Source organism: Oncorhynchus mykiss, unplaced genomic scaffold, assembly GCF_013265735.2.
Source record: "Oncorhynchus mykiss isolate Arlee unplaced genomic scaffold, USDA_OmykA_1.1 un_scaffold_189, whole genome shotgun sequence".
Classification (NCBI taxonomy): Eukaryota; Metazoa; Chordata; class Actinopteri; order Salmoniformes; family Salmonidae; genus Oncorhynchus; species Oncorhynchus mykiss.
Window position 1 is genome coordinate 531,171 of NW_023493675.1, and position 13,558 is coordinate 544,728.

Genomic DNA, 13,558 nt, shown 5'->3' on the forward strand with positions numbered 1-13,558 from the left:
TGTATCCTACCATGACTATATCAACCCTACTCCATGTGTTGTCTCTATCATGTATCCTACCATGACTATATCCAACCCTACTCCATGTGTTGTCACTATCATGTATCCTACCATGACTATATCCAACCCAACTCCATGTGTTGTCTCTATCATGTATCCTACCATGACTATATCAACCCAACTCCATGTGTTGCCACTATCATGTTTCCTACTTGGCTGAAGCTTTGATCCAGTGGAAGAAGTATTGAGGAGCAGGGAGGTTAAAGGTCACTTCAAGAAACAGCTGTTACTCTACACTATCCCTAGATAATCCAGTAATGAGAGAAAATGTATAGAATATTTATGGCTCTATAACATCTCTATCTATATATAACATCTCTATCTAATCCGTTTTATTGAACCTAATTCCATAACATCAGGTTGCTTTAAAATTACTTGTTTTGACATTGTTTTCTAATCTGCGTTATCCACTCCAGTCAGCAGAGAGCGATATGAGTCTTTCAGGTGATGCTGCTTGCGTGACGTATAATCTAGTGGACGGAACTGGAGGCTTCTTCAACAGCGACAAAAGGCTTCTAATTCAACCAACGTGTTGCTTTGCTAGCGAACATAAAGTTGAGTCTTTGAAGCTCTTTAGGCCAATCGTGTGTATATTACTCTTAGTGTTTTGAATATAATTATGTTTACCCATCTACTAGTTCATTTTAACGTCATTTGCTCGTTAAATTAGCAAATGTGTTACTAAATTGATACTGCATTAGGCTAATAGACCGGAGCATGAGCTCACAAAGCTCGACCGAGAAAGAAGCTCTGGTGAAAGGAGAGGAAGAAGCTTTCAGGATGAAAAGGGAGGAAGAGGACGCTATCGCATTGAAAGAAGAAGAGGATGATATTACAGTGAAAGAGGAAGATGGGAAAGAGGTTGTCAAAGTGGAAGTGGAGAAGGTAGAAGCTTTCAGAATCAAAAACGAGGAAGATGCCATAACATTGAAAGAAGAGAATGTAGTGAAAGAAGAGGAAGAACCTTTTAGAGTAAAAGAGGAAGAGGAGGCTATCTCAATAAAAAAGGAGGAAGACGTTTTGCGAGTGAAAGCTGAGGAGGCTGAAGATCAGACTACCACCAGTGAGTACTGTCTTAAAAACAGGGACACTATGTAGTTCTTGAAATAATGTATTGTTTTAAAGGGGCATTCTACTTCATTTCAACACTTGAATATGTTGTTCAGTACTGTGGGAATTGTTTAAGGGGCAATCTGCCATTGGTCATATGTTTTTGGGACTTCGATGTATTGAATTCTCATTCTCCATGTGGTCTACATTAAAGTTCACCTCATCTAATATAACAGGCTTTTAAAATCTACTTAAAATATCAAAGGGATGTAAAGGCACCCATTTTGTGGAAATTACCCTTTACATTTGCAACACAAACAATATTTAACAAAATCATGATGGAAGTGGCCATTTTAGACATATTCATGCCTCTTGATTGCAATAGACGGTCATAAGTTTACCGTCTGTTTGCTGTTCTCGTTCACACAGGAGAGAGACGTGACTATCGTGGATCCTCTGGGGAGCCTCAACCACCACCTGATGCTGACGAGGCAGAGAAGAGTCTCTCCAGATCAGAACACCAGATGGTACAGCTTGGTTTGGACTAGCATACAGCTTGCTCTATCGGGGTCTGGGCTGGATTTCTTTAAAGCACTTCATGACAACAGTGGCATCAGCATCCATAATGATATGTGTCTGTGTCCCCTCTTTATGGTTACCAGGACAATGCTAGCCCTTCCTCCCTGCTGCAGTCCCTGTGTCGTGCCTCTCCCAGTAGCGCCTTACTGCTGGGTATGAAGAGGTTGTCTGTGCTGCTGGTGGACTGCAGGAAAACAACGGGGCTGAGTGGAACTGTGAGAGGAGGAGAAGAGAAGAAAGGATCAGATTTGACTCACCGAAGTAAGTGCTGTAGTTTAGTTTGTACAAATATAATAGATCTGCCCACTGGTATCTGTTACCAGGACAACCAGCAGAGTTCTGTTTGTTGACAGGAAGATAGACTGGTGGATATGGATGTTATGAATATCATAACACTGAAAAAGCCAATGAAAAGAGAGAAACCAACAGACCATATAAAACCTTGATGAAAGTTAGCTTTAGAGAGGAACCAATAGACCATATAAAACCTTGATAAAAGTTAGATTTAGAGAGAAACCAATAGACCATATAAAACCTTGATAAAAGTTAGCTTTAGAGAGGAACCAATAGACCATATAAAACCTTGATAAAAGTTAGCTTTAGAGAGGAACCAATAGACCATATAAAACCTTGATAAAAGTTAGCTTTAGAGAGAGAGTTTCAAGATGATCCAATGTAAGCTGCTTGTTTTACAAAAACTTTTCCTTAAAAATGATGACCATTCAATCTTTACCAACGACATGCCAACGACATTTGAGTAAAGCCAGTGTGTCTGTATGCGGATGACTCAACACTGTACACGTCAGCTACCACGGAAACTGAAATGACAGCAACACTTAACAAAGAGCTGCAGTGAGTTTCAGAATGGGTGTCAAGGAATAAGTTAGTCCTAAATATTTCACATTACCTTAAATTACATGGCCTACTATGCTAATTCTGTAGCGGTATTGTTAGAGGGGGGTAAATGAATATTTTTTGGGGGCGCCAGGCAGGTATTGACCCTAGTTATTAAAGTTAGTTATTACCTGTTATAACATTATTATTATTAAATATTATTAAAACTGAAAGAATGAGAGTAGAATAGAGTAGCGCTTCCAGACACATTCTAAACATGGAGTCTTAAAGGAGGACTGTAACATCTAATGATGAAACATTATGGAGTCTTAACTTCTTATGGCTAACATTCCTCTGAAAAGGCAGAGCGCGAAATTCAAAAGTATTTTTTAGAAATATGTAACTTTCATGCATTCACAAGTGCAATACACCAAATTAAAGCTTAACTTGTTGTTATTCTCCCCATTATGTCCGGTTTCAAAAAAGCTTTACAGCGAAACCACACCATATAATTATGTTAGGTCAGAGCCTCGTCACAAAAACACACACAGCCATTTTCCAGCCAAAGAGAGGAGTCACAAAAAGCAAAAATAGAGATAAAATTAATCACTAACCTTTGATGATCTTCATCAGATGGCACTCATAGGACTTCATGTTACACAATACATGTATGTTTTGTTCAAAAAAGTTCATATTTATATCCAAAAATCTCAGTTTACATTGGCGCTTTATGGTCAGTTATGTTGTGCCTAGAAAACATCCGGCAAATTTTCAGAGAGCCACATCAATTTACAGAAATACTCATATTAACTTTAATAAAATATACAAGTATTATGCACAGAATTATAGATATACTTCTCCTTAATGCAACTGCTGTGTCAGATTTCAAAAAAGCTTTACGGAAAAAGCAAACCATGCAATAATCTGAGTATGGCCCTCAGACACAACAACAAGCCATGCAGATACCCGCCATGTTGTGGAGTCAGAAATAGTGTGATAAATATTCACTTACCTTTGATGATCTTCATCAGAATGCACTCCCAGGAATCCCAGTTCCACAATCAATGTTTTTTTGTTTGATGAAGGCCATCATTTATGTCCAAATACCTCCTTTTGTTAATGTGTTTGGTAAAGAAATCCAAACTCACGAGGCGCGGGCAAGTCCAGGCGAAAGTTCAGACGAAAAATTCAAAAAGTTATATTACAATTCGTAGAAACATGTCAAACGATGTGTAGAATCTATCTTTAGGATGTTGTGAACATAAATCTTCAACAATGTTCCAACCAGAGAATCCTTTGTCTTTAGAATTGCAATGCAGGTCGCTCTCATGTGTAAGCGCGTAATCAGCTCATGCTACTCTGGCAGACCTCTGGTTGAAACAGCTCTCATTCCCCCCTCCTTCTCAGTAGAAGCCTCAAACAACATTCTAAAGACTGTTGACATCTAGTGGACGCCGTAGGATGTGCAATATGACCCCAAAGACAATGTATATTCGATAGGCAATGAGTTGACAAACCTCAGATTTCCCACTTCCTGTTTGGATTTTTCTCAGGTTTTTGCCATATGAGTTCTGTTATACTCACAGACATCATTCAAACAGTTTTATAAACTTCTGAGTATTTCTTTCCAATGTGCATAATAATATGCATATATTAGCTTCTGGGCCTGAGGAGCAGGAAGTTTACTCTGGGCACGCTTTTCATCTGAACGTGAAAATGCTGCCCCCTATCCCAAACAGGTTAAAGTAGGACTGTAGCATCTAATGATGAAACATTATGGAGTCTTAAAGGAGCCTTGTAGCATCTAATGATGAATTACTATGGAGTCTGATGCTTTAAAGGAGAAGTATACCCAAAATCCAGAAACTCCTAGGTGATTTCATACATTGAAACTAGTCCCGTGGATTTTTTTCCCTCTCCCCCTCTCCACAGCTGCAAAAACGTGACTTGTGATGTTGCTGGATGCGGGCCTCGCTCTGCTGCTTTGCCAGTTAATTTGTTATTACAGCTGTGGCCTTTGTCTTTCACCTGGAGTTGTTTGTTTATGTCTGAGAAAAAAAAAACACTTTTCAACATATACAAAATAAATTCAGCAAAAAAAATTACAGATCTTTTTCAGGACCTTGTCTTTCAAAGATTATTCGTAAAATTCCAAATAACATCACTGATCTTCATTGTAAAGGGTTTAAACACTGTTTCCCATGCTTGTTCAATGAACCATAAACAATTAATGAACATGCACCTGTGGAACGGTCGTTAAGACACAAACAGCTTTCAGACGGTAGGCAATTAAGGTTACAGTTATACAAACTTAGAACACTAAAGAGGCCTTTCCGTACTGTGAGACACCTAAGACAGCGCTACAGTGAGACAGGACGGACAGCTTATCGTCCTCGCAGTGGCAGACCACGTGTAACAACACCTGCACAGGATCGGTACAACCGAACATCACACCTGTGGGACAGGTACAGGATGGCAACAACAACTGCCCAAGTTACACCAGGAACGCACAATCCCACCATCAGTGCTCAGACTGTCCTCAATAGGCTGAGAGAGGCTGGACTGAGGGCTTGTAGGCCTGTTGTAAGGCAGGTCCTCACTAGACATTATTGGCAACAACGTCGCCTCTGGGCACAAACCCACCGTCACTGGAGCAGACAGGACTGGTAAAAAGTGGTCTTCACTGACAAGTTGCGGTTTTGTGTCCAGGGATGATGGTCGGATTCGCGTTTATCGTCGAAGGAATGAGCGTTACACCGAAGCCTGTCCTCTAGAGCGGGATCGATTTGGAGGTGGAGGGGCCGTCGTGGTCTGGTGCGGTGTGTCACAGCATCATCAGACTGAGCTTGTTGTCATTGCAGGCAATCTCCACGCTGTGCGTTACAGGGAAGACATCCTCCTCCCTCATGTGGTACCCTTCCTGCAGGCTCATCCTGACATGACCCTCCAGCATGACAATGCCACCAGCCATACTGCTCATTCTGTGCGTGATTTCCTGCAAGACCGGAATGTCAGTGTTCTGCTATAGCCAGCGAAGAGCCCGGATCGCAATCCCATTGAGCATGTCTGGGACCTGTTGGATCGGAGGGTGAGGGCTAGGCCCATTCTCCCCAGAAACGTCCGGGAACTTGCAGGTGCCTTGGTGGAAGAGTTGGGTAGCATCTCACTGCAACTACTGTCAAATCTGGTGCAGTTCATGAGTAGATGCACTGCAGTACCCCCCCCCCCCCCCCCCCCCCGTTTGTTCAGGGACACATTATTCCATTTCAGTTCGTCACATCTGTGGAACTTGTTCAGTTTGGAATCTTGTTATGTTCCAACAAATATTTACACATCTTAAGTTTGCTGAAAATAAACGCAGTTGACAGTGAGAGGACGTTTCTTTGTTTGCTGAGTTTAGATTGGCGAGGGGGAAAAACAATTTAATCAATTTTAGAATAATGCTGAAATGTAACAAAATTTGGAAAAGGTGTATCATTCGTGTATCTATTTAAAAAAATAAACTGTCTTTGGCAGGAGAAAGACCAGACTCAGTGGAACCAGAGCCAGGGACGTCCAAACCCGCAAGACGACACCAGTGCTCCTACTGTGGAAAGGGTTGTAACGGGTTATGGGCCCTGAAACGACATGAGAGAATACACACAGGGGAGAAGCCTTATCACTGCTCCCAGTGTGGCAAGTGTTTTAACCATTTAGGGAACCTGAAACTACATGAGAGAATACACACAGGGGAGAAGCCTTACCACTGCTCCCAGTGTGGCAAGTGTTTTAACCGGTTAGGGAGCCTGAAACAGCATGAGAGAATACACACAGGGGAGAAGCCTTACCAGTGCTCCCAGTGTGGAAAGTGTTTCTACTGGTCAGGGGATCTGAAGAAACATGAGAGAATACACACAGGGGAGAAGCCTTACCACTGCTCCCAGTGTGGGAAGAGTTTTAGCGAGTTATTTCACCTGAAAAGACATGAGAGAATACACACGGAGAAGCCTTACCACTGCTCCCAGTGTGGAAAGTGTTTCAACCAGTCATGGAAGCTGAAACAGCATGAGAGAATTCACACGGAGAAGCCTTTTCACTGCTCTCAGTGTGGCAAGTGTTTTAATCAGTTAGGGAACCTGAAACAGCATGAGAGAATACACACGGAGAAGCCTTTTCACTGCTCTCAGTGTGGCAAGTGTTTTAATCAGTTAGGGAACCTGAAACAACATGAGAGAATACACACGGAGAAGCCTTTTCACTGCTCCCAGTGTGGAAAGTGTTTCAACCAGTCAGTGAAGCTGAAACGGCATGAGAGAATTCACAAAAGGGAGCCTTACCACTGCTCCCAGTGTGGCAAGTGTTTTAAGCAGTTCGGGAACCTGAAACTACATGAGAGAATACACACAGGGGAGAAGCCTTACCACTGCTCCCAGTGTGGCAAGTGTTTTAATCAGTTAGGGAGCCTGAAACGGCATGAGAGAATTCACAAAAGGGAGAAGCCTTACCACTGCTCCCAGTGTGGCAAGTGTTTTAAGCAGTTCGGGGAACTGAAACTACATGAGAGAATACACACGGGAGATGCCTTACCATTGCTCCCTGTGTGGAAAGTGTTTCAACCAGTTAGGGCACCTGAAACAACATGAGAGAATACACACAGGGGAGAACCCTCACCACTGCTCCCAGTGTGGAAAGAGTTTTAACCATTTATAGAACCTGAACGTTCATGAGCTAATACACACAGTTAAATGTTTTTCCAGAATCCACACAGGAGAGAGAAATTACTTCTCTTAGCATGTATATTGATATTTCACTTCTCATTTTTCTTACAATTCATCAGAGAACAAACACAGTGCTCCCGTTGTCTTATATTGTTGACTGATAATGTGTTTACCTGTTTTTACCAGATGAAATTGCTTCTTCCAATTATTGATAAACATGTACATGTTAAGAAAGGGACTGTTAGAACTGTTCCATGGATTGATGAGGAATTTAAAAACTGTATGTTTGAAAGAGTTGGGGCAAAAGGAGTGGCTAATAAGTCTGGCTGCACATCTGGCCGGCTGTTTTATGTACTGCAAATTGAGAAATTATGTGACCAAACTCAACAAAAATAATAAACTCATTAAGAAGCCAAGATCAATGATATAAAGAATGATGGAAAAAAACATCATGAAAGAAAAGCAGTGCAAGTATTGAATGTTGTAAAGTTAGTGTGGGAGAGGTGGAACAATTGGTATCGATCAATAATGACAAACCTGGCATTGACAACTTAGATGGAAAGCTACTGAGGACAGTAGCTGACTCTATAGCCACTCCTATCTGACATATTTTTAATATGAGCCGAGAGGAAAGTCTTTGTTCTCTTGCCTGGAGGGCAACTACCACTACCCAAGAGTGGTAAAGCGGCCTTTACAGGTTCTAAGCCAGCTCTTAACAAACTGTTGGGAAAAATGTTTTTTTACCAAATACACTGCTCAAAAATATAAAGGGAACACTAAAATAACACATCCTAGATCAGAATCAATGAAATATTCTTATTAAATAATTTTTTCTTTACATTATCAATGGAAATCAAATTTATCAACCCATGGAGGTCTGGATTTGGAGTCACACTCAAAATTAAAGTGGAAAACCACACTACAGGCTGATTCAACTTTGATGTAATATCCTTAAAACAAGTCAAAATGAAGCTCAGTAGTGTGTGTGGCCTCCACGTGCCTGTATGACCTCCCTACAACGCCTGGGCATGCTCCTGATGAGGTGGCGGATGGTCTCCTGAGGGATCTCCTCCCAGACCTGGACTAAAGCATCCGCCAACTTCTGGACAGTCTGTGGTGCAGCGTGGCGTTGGTGGATGGGAGCGAGACATGATGTCCCAGATGTGCTCAATTGGATTCAGGTCTGGGGAACGGGCGTGCCAGTCCATAGCATCAATGCCTTCCTCTTGCAGGACCTGCTGACACACTCCAGCCACATTGTCTTGCATTAGGAGAAACCCAGGGCCAACCACACCAGCATATGGTCTCACAAGGGGTCTGAGGATCTTATCTCGGTACCTAATGGCAGTCAGGCTACCTCTGGCGAGCACATGGAGGGCTGTGCGGCCCCCCAAAGAAATGCCACCCCACACCATGACTGACCCCCCGCAAAACCGGTCATGCTGGAGGATGTTGCAGGCAGCAGATAGTTCTCCACGGCGTCTCCAGACTGTCACGTCTGTCACATGTGCTCAGTGTGAACCTGCTTTCATCTGTGAAGAGCACAGGGCGCCAGTGGCGAATTTGCCAATCTTGGTGTTCTCTGGCAAATGCCAAACGTCCTGCACGGTGTTGGGCTGTAAGCACAACCCCCACCTGTGGACGTCGGGCCCTCATACCACCCTCATGGAGTCTGTTTCTGACCATTTGAGCAGACACATGCACATTTGTGGCCTGCTGGAGGTCATTTTGCAGGGCTCTGGCAGCGCTCCTCCTGCTCCTCCTTGCACAAAGGCGGAGGTAGCGGTCCTGCTGCTGGATTGTTGCCCTCCTAAGGTCTCCTCCACGTCTCCTGATGTACCTGCCTGTCTTCTGGTAGCGCCTCCATGCTCTGGACACTACGCTGACAGACACAGCAAACCTTCTTGCCACAGCTCGCATCGATGTTCCATCCTGGATGAGCTGCACTATCTGAAAACTTGTGTGAGTTGTAGACTCCGTCTCATGCTACCACTAGAGTGAAAGCACCGCCAGCATTCAAAAGTGACCAAAACATCAGCCAGGAAGCATAGGAACTGAGAAGTGGTCTGTGGTCCCCACCTGCAGAACCACTCCTTTATTGGGGGTGTCTTGCTAAATGCCTTTAATTTCCACCTGTTGTCTATTCTATTGCACAGCAGCATGTGAAATTTATTGTCAATCAGTGTGGTTTGGTTGGTTGAATAAATGTTGTTTCCACGTCAAATTAAAAAACATCTTTAACATTGATGAACCTTCACTATCGTCATCCCTAAACTAGCAACATTAACTGATGTCTCAATGACATTCCTGGCCTTATGAAATCCTAGCTAAATACAATGTTCCCACCCGTTTTCATGTCTTTGGTTTTGCAAACATTTGTTTACTAGATTATATTTCTCATTAAGAATAATGTTGTTTTAATTCTATATGGGTCACGCCTTGCTTTGGTCATGTGTTCTCTTATGGGTGTCATGCCCGTAGATTGTTTTGTTTTGTTTGTTCAGGGTGTGATGTGGGTGGGCATTCTATGTTTGCATGTCTAGGTTTTGTATTTCTATGTTTTGGCCGGGTATGGTTCTCAATCAGGGACAGCTGTCTCTGTTTCGTTGTCTCTGATTGAGAACCATACTTAGGTAGCCTGTTTTCCCACTGTTAGTTGTGGGTTGTTGCTTTCTGTTTTTGTGTATCTGCACCTGACAGAACTGTTTCGGTTGTTCTCTTTGTTGTTTTGCATTTTAGTGTTCAGTTTCAAATAAATAATATGAACATGTACCACGCTGCACCTTGGTCCTCACCTTCCTCCTATGAATGCCGTTACGATGGGTCAATGATTTTAATTAGAATATAGCAATGATGCTCTCTCCTCAATCACTTACAGTTTCTTTGGAAAGTATTCAGACCCCTTGACTTTTTTCAAATTTTGTTACGTTACAGTGTTATTCTAAAATGGTTTAAATAAAACAATTTCCTCAACAATCTACACAAAATACCCCATAATGACATCACAATACCCCATAATGACATCACAATACCCCATAATGACATCACAATACCCCATAATGACAAAGCGGAAACAAGCTTTTTTATAAATGTTTTGCAAATGTATTAAACACAAAATTATTTACAGAAGTATTCAGACCCTTTGCTGAATGAGACTCGAAATTGAGCTCAGGTGCATCCTGTTTCTATTGATCATCCTTGAGATGTTTCTACAATTTAATTGGAGTCCACCTGTTGTAAATTCAATTGATTGGACATGATTTGGAAAGGCACACACCTGTCTATATAAGGTCCCACAGTTGACAGAGCATGTCAGAGCAAGAACCAAGCCATGAGGTGGAAGGAATTGTCCATAGAGCTCCGAGACATGATTGTGTTGAGGCACAGATCTGGGGAAGGGTACCAAAACATTTCTGCAGCATTGAAGGCCCCTGAATTAGCCCCCTGCAGTAAAAGGTTATTCATGGGGTAAAATGATCTGTTTAAGTCATTAGTAAAGGGCACATCGTTAAAGAATACAGTTATCTTTTATTTTGTGCTCTATATCCTCTCAATCATTTATTCCTTCATAAACCGAAAACATATGTACCTAAACACAACATGTGTTCAAGGGCCCCTCTAGGTTCACGACCTCTTGACCATTATATCTGGATAGCTGACAACTATTTTTTAAAGGTCAAAAGTTATCTGTTTAGGTCATCAGTAAAGGAAGCATAGTTAAAGAGTACAATGACCCTTTCAAAGACTGAGACATCCCCCGGACATCCCCCCCCCCCCCCCCCAGATCTATTCTTTTTATTTATTATCTGTTTAGGACGTTAGTAAAACAGATGTTTTCAAAGACACCTGGGGGGCCAGGTTGTTAATTATTTTGTGTCCATATAGTTCCCCTGTGTGCAAGGCCCCCCTAGATTCACAACTTCTTAACCCTTAACATTCCCAGCCAAGGGGAGAGAAAGAGAGAGAGAAATTTAGTACAGTCATTTAAACATACATATTACAATTGTTAAAGATAATAATATTAATATGTAATATTAAATACAAAATTTAATAAAATAAAATAATTAAATTATGTCATTCATGTTTTTTACTAAGAACTTTTTCTAAATCATACATGTTATTATTACATAACAACACCATGGTAGCAACATCACATGGTACATACATTATTGGGCACAACAATACATCACACGAAGCAGCCACATCTGTCAGTAAGAGTGTCCACAATTGAGTCCTTGAATGAAGAGATGGAGATAAAACTGTCCAGTTTGAGTGTTTTTTGCAGCTTGTTCCCAACGCTAGCTGCAGCGAACTGAAAAGAGGAGCGACCCAGGGATGTGTGTGCTTTGGGGACCTTTAACAGAATGTGACTGGCAGAATGGGTGTTGTATGTGGAGGATGAGGGCTGCAGTAGTTATCTTAGATAGGGGTGAGTGAGGCCTAAGAGGGTTTTATAAATAAGCATTAAACCAGTGGGTCTTGCGACTGGTATACAGAGACAACCAGTTTACAGAGTATAGAGTGCAGTGATGTGTCCTATAAGGAGCATTGGTGGCAAATCTGATGGCCGAATGGTAAAGAACATCTTGCCGCTCATTGTATCCTACCATGACTATATCCAACCCTACTCCATGTGTTGTCACTATCATGTATCCTACCATGACTATATCAACCCTACTCCATGTGTTGTCACTATCATGTATCCTACCATGACTATATCCAACCCTACTCCATGTGTTGTCTCTATCATGTATCCTACCATGACTATATCCAACCCTACTCCATGTGTTGTCACTATCATGTATCCTACCATGACTATATCCAACCCAATTCCATGTGTTGCCACTATCATGTATCCTACCATGACTATATCCAACCCAACTCCAAGTGTTGTCTCTATCATGTATCCTACCATGACTATATCAACCCAACTCCATGTGTTGCCACTATCATGTTTCCTACTTGGCTGAAGCTTTGATCCAGTGGAAGAAGTATTGAGGAGCAGGGAGGTTAAAGGTCACTTCAAGAAACAGCTGTTACTCTACACTATCCCTAGATAATCCAGTAATGAGAGAAAATGTATAGAATATTTATGGCTCTATAACATCTCTATCTATATATAACATCTCTATCTAATCCGTTTTATTGAACCTAATTCCATAACATCTGGTTGTTTTAAAATTACTTGTTTTGACATTGTTTTCTAATCTGCGTTATCCACTCCAGTCAGCAGAGAGCGATATGAGTCTTTCAGGTGATGCTGCTTGCGTGACGTATAATCTAGTGGATGGAACTGGAGGCTTCTTCAACAGCGACAAAAGGCTTCTGATTCAACCAACGTTTTGCTTTGCTAGCGAACATAAAGTTGAGTCTTTGAAGCTCTTTAGGCCAATCGTGTGTATATTACTCTTAGTGTTTTGAATATAATTATGTTTACCCATCTACTAGTTCATTTTAACGTCATTTGCTCGTTAAATTAGCAAATGTGTTACTAAATTGATACTGCATTAGGCTAATCGACCGGAGCATGAGCTCACAAAGCTCGACCGAGAAAGAAGCTCTGGTGAAAGGAGAGGAAGAAGCTTTCAGGATGAAAAGGGAGGAAGAGGACGCTATCGCATTGAAAGAAGAAGAGGATGATATTACAGTGAAAGAGGAAGATGGGAAAGAGGTTGTCAAAGTGGAAGGGGAGGAGGTAGCAGCTTTCAGAATCAAAAACGAGGAAGATGCCATAACATTGAAAGAAGAGAATTTAGTGAAAGAAGAGGAAGAACCTTTTAGAGTAAAAGAGGAAGAGGAGGCTATCTCAATAAAAAAGGAGGAAGACGTTTTGGGAGTGAAAGCGGAGGAGGCTGAAGATCAGACTACCACCAGTGAGTACTGTCTTAAAAACAGGGACACTATGTAGTTCTTGAAATAATGTATTGTTTTAAAGGGGCATTCTACTTCAGTTCAACACTTGAATATGTTGTTCAGTACTGTGGGAATTGTTTAAGGGACAATCTGCCATTGGTCATATGTTTTTGGGACTTCGATGTATTGAATTCTCATTCTCCATGTGGTCTACATTAAAGTTCACCTCATCTAATATAACAGGCTTTTAAAATCTACTTAAAATATCAAAGGGATGTAAAGGCACCCATTTTGTGGAAATGACCCTTTACATTTGCAACACAAACAATATTTTACAAAATCATGATGGAAGTGGCCATTTTAGACATATTCATGCCTCTTGATTGTAATAGACGGTCATAAGTTTACCGTCTGTTTGCTGTTCTCGTTCACACAGGAGAGAGACGTGACTATCGTGGATCCTCTGGGGAGCCTCAACCACCACC

At 41.7% G+C, this 13,558-nt stretch overlaps 1 protein-coding gene across 1 annotated transcript; it reads left to right on the plus strand.

The window, feature by feature from the left end:
- The first annotated feature begins 1,588 nt into the window (after window positions 1-1,588).
- LOC110513815 (zinc finger protein 501) lies at window positions 1,589-7,597 on the plus strand. The gene is made up of 3 exons (XM_021593523.2): window positions 1,589-1,637; window positions 1,773-1,950; window positions 6,040-7,597. The coding sequence occupies exons 1-3, from the start codon at window positions 1,635-1,637 to the stop codon at window positions 7,143-7,145; spliced, it is 1,287 nt and encodes a 428-aa protein (XP_021449198.2). The 5' UTR covers window positions 1,589-1,634; the 3' UTR covers window positions 7,146-7,597.
- The last annotated feature ends 5,961 nt before the right edge of the window (window positions 7,598-13,558 follow it).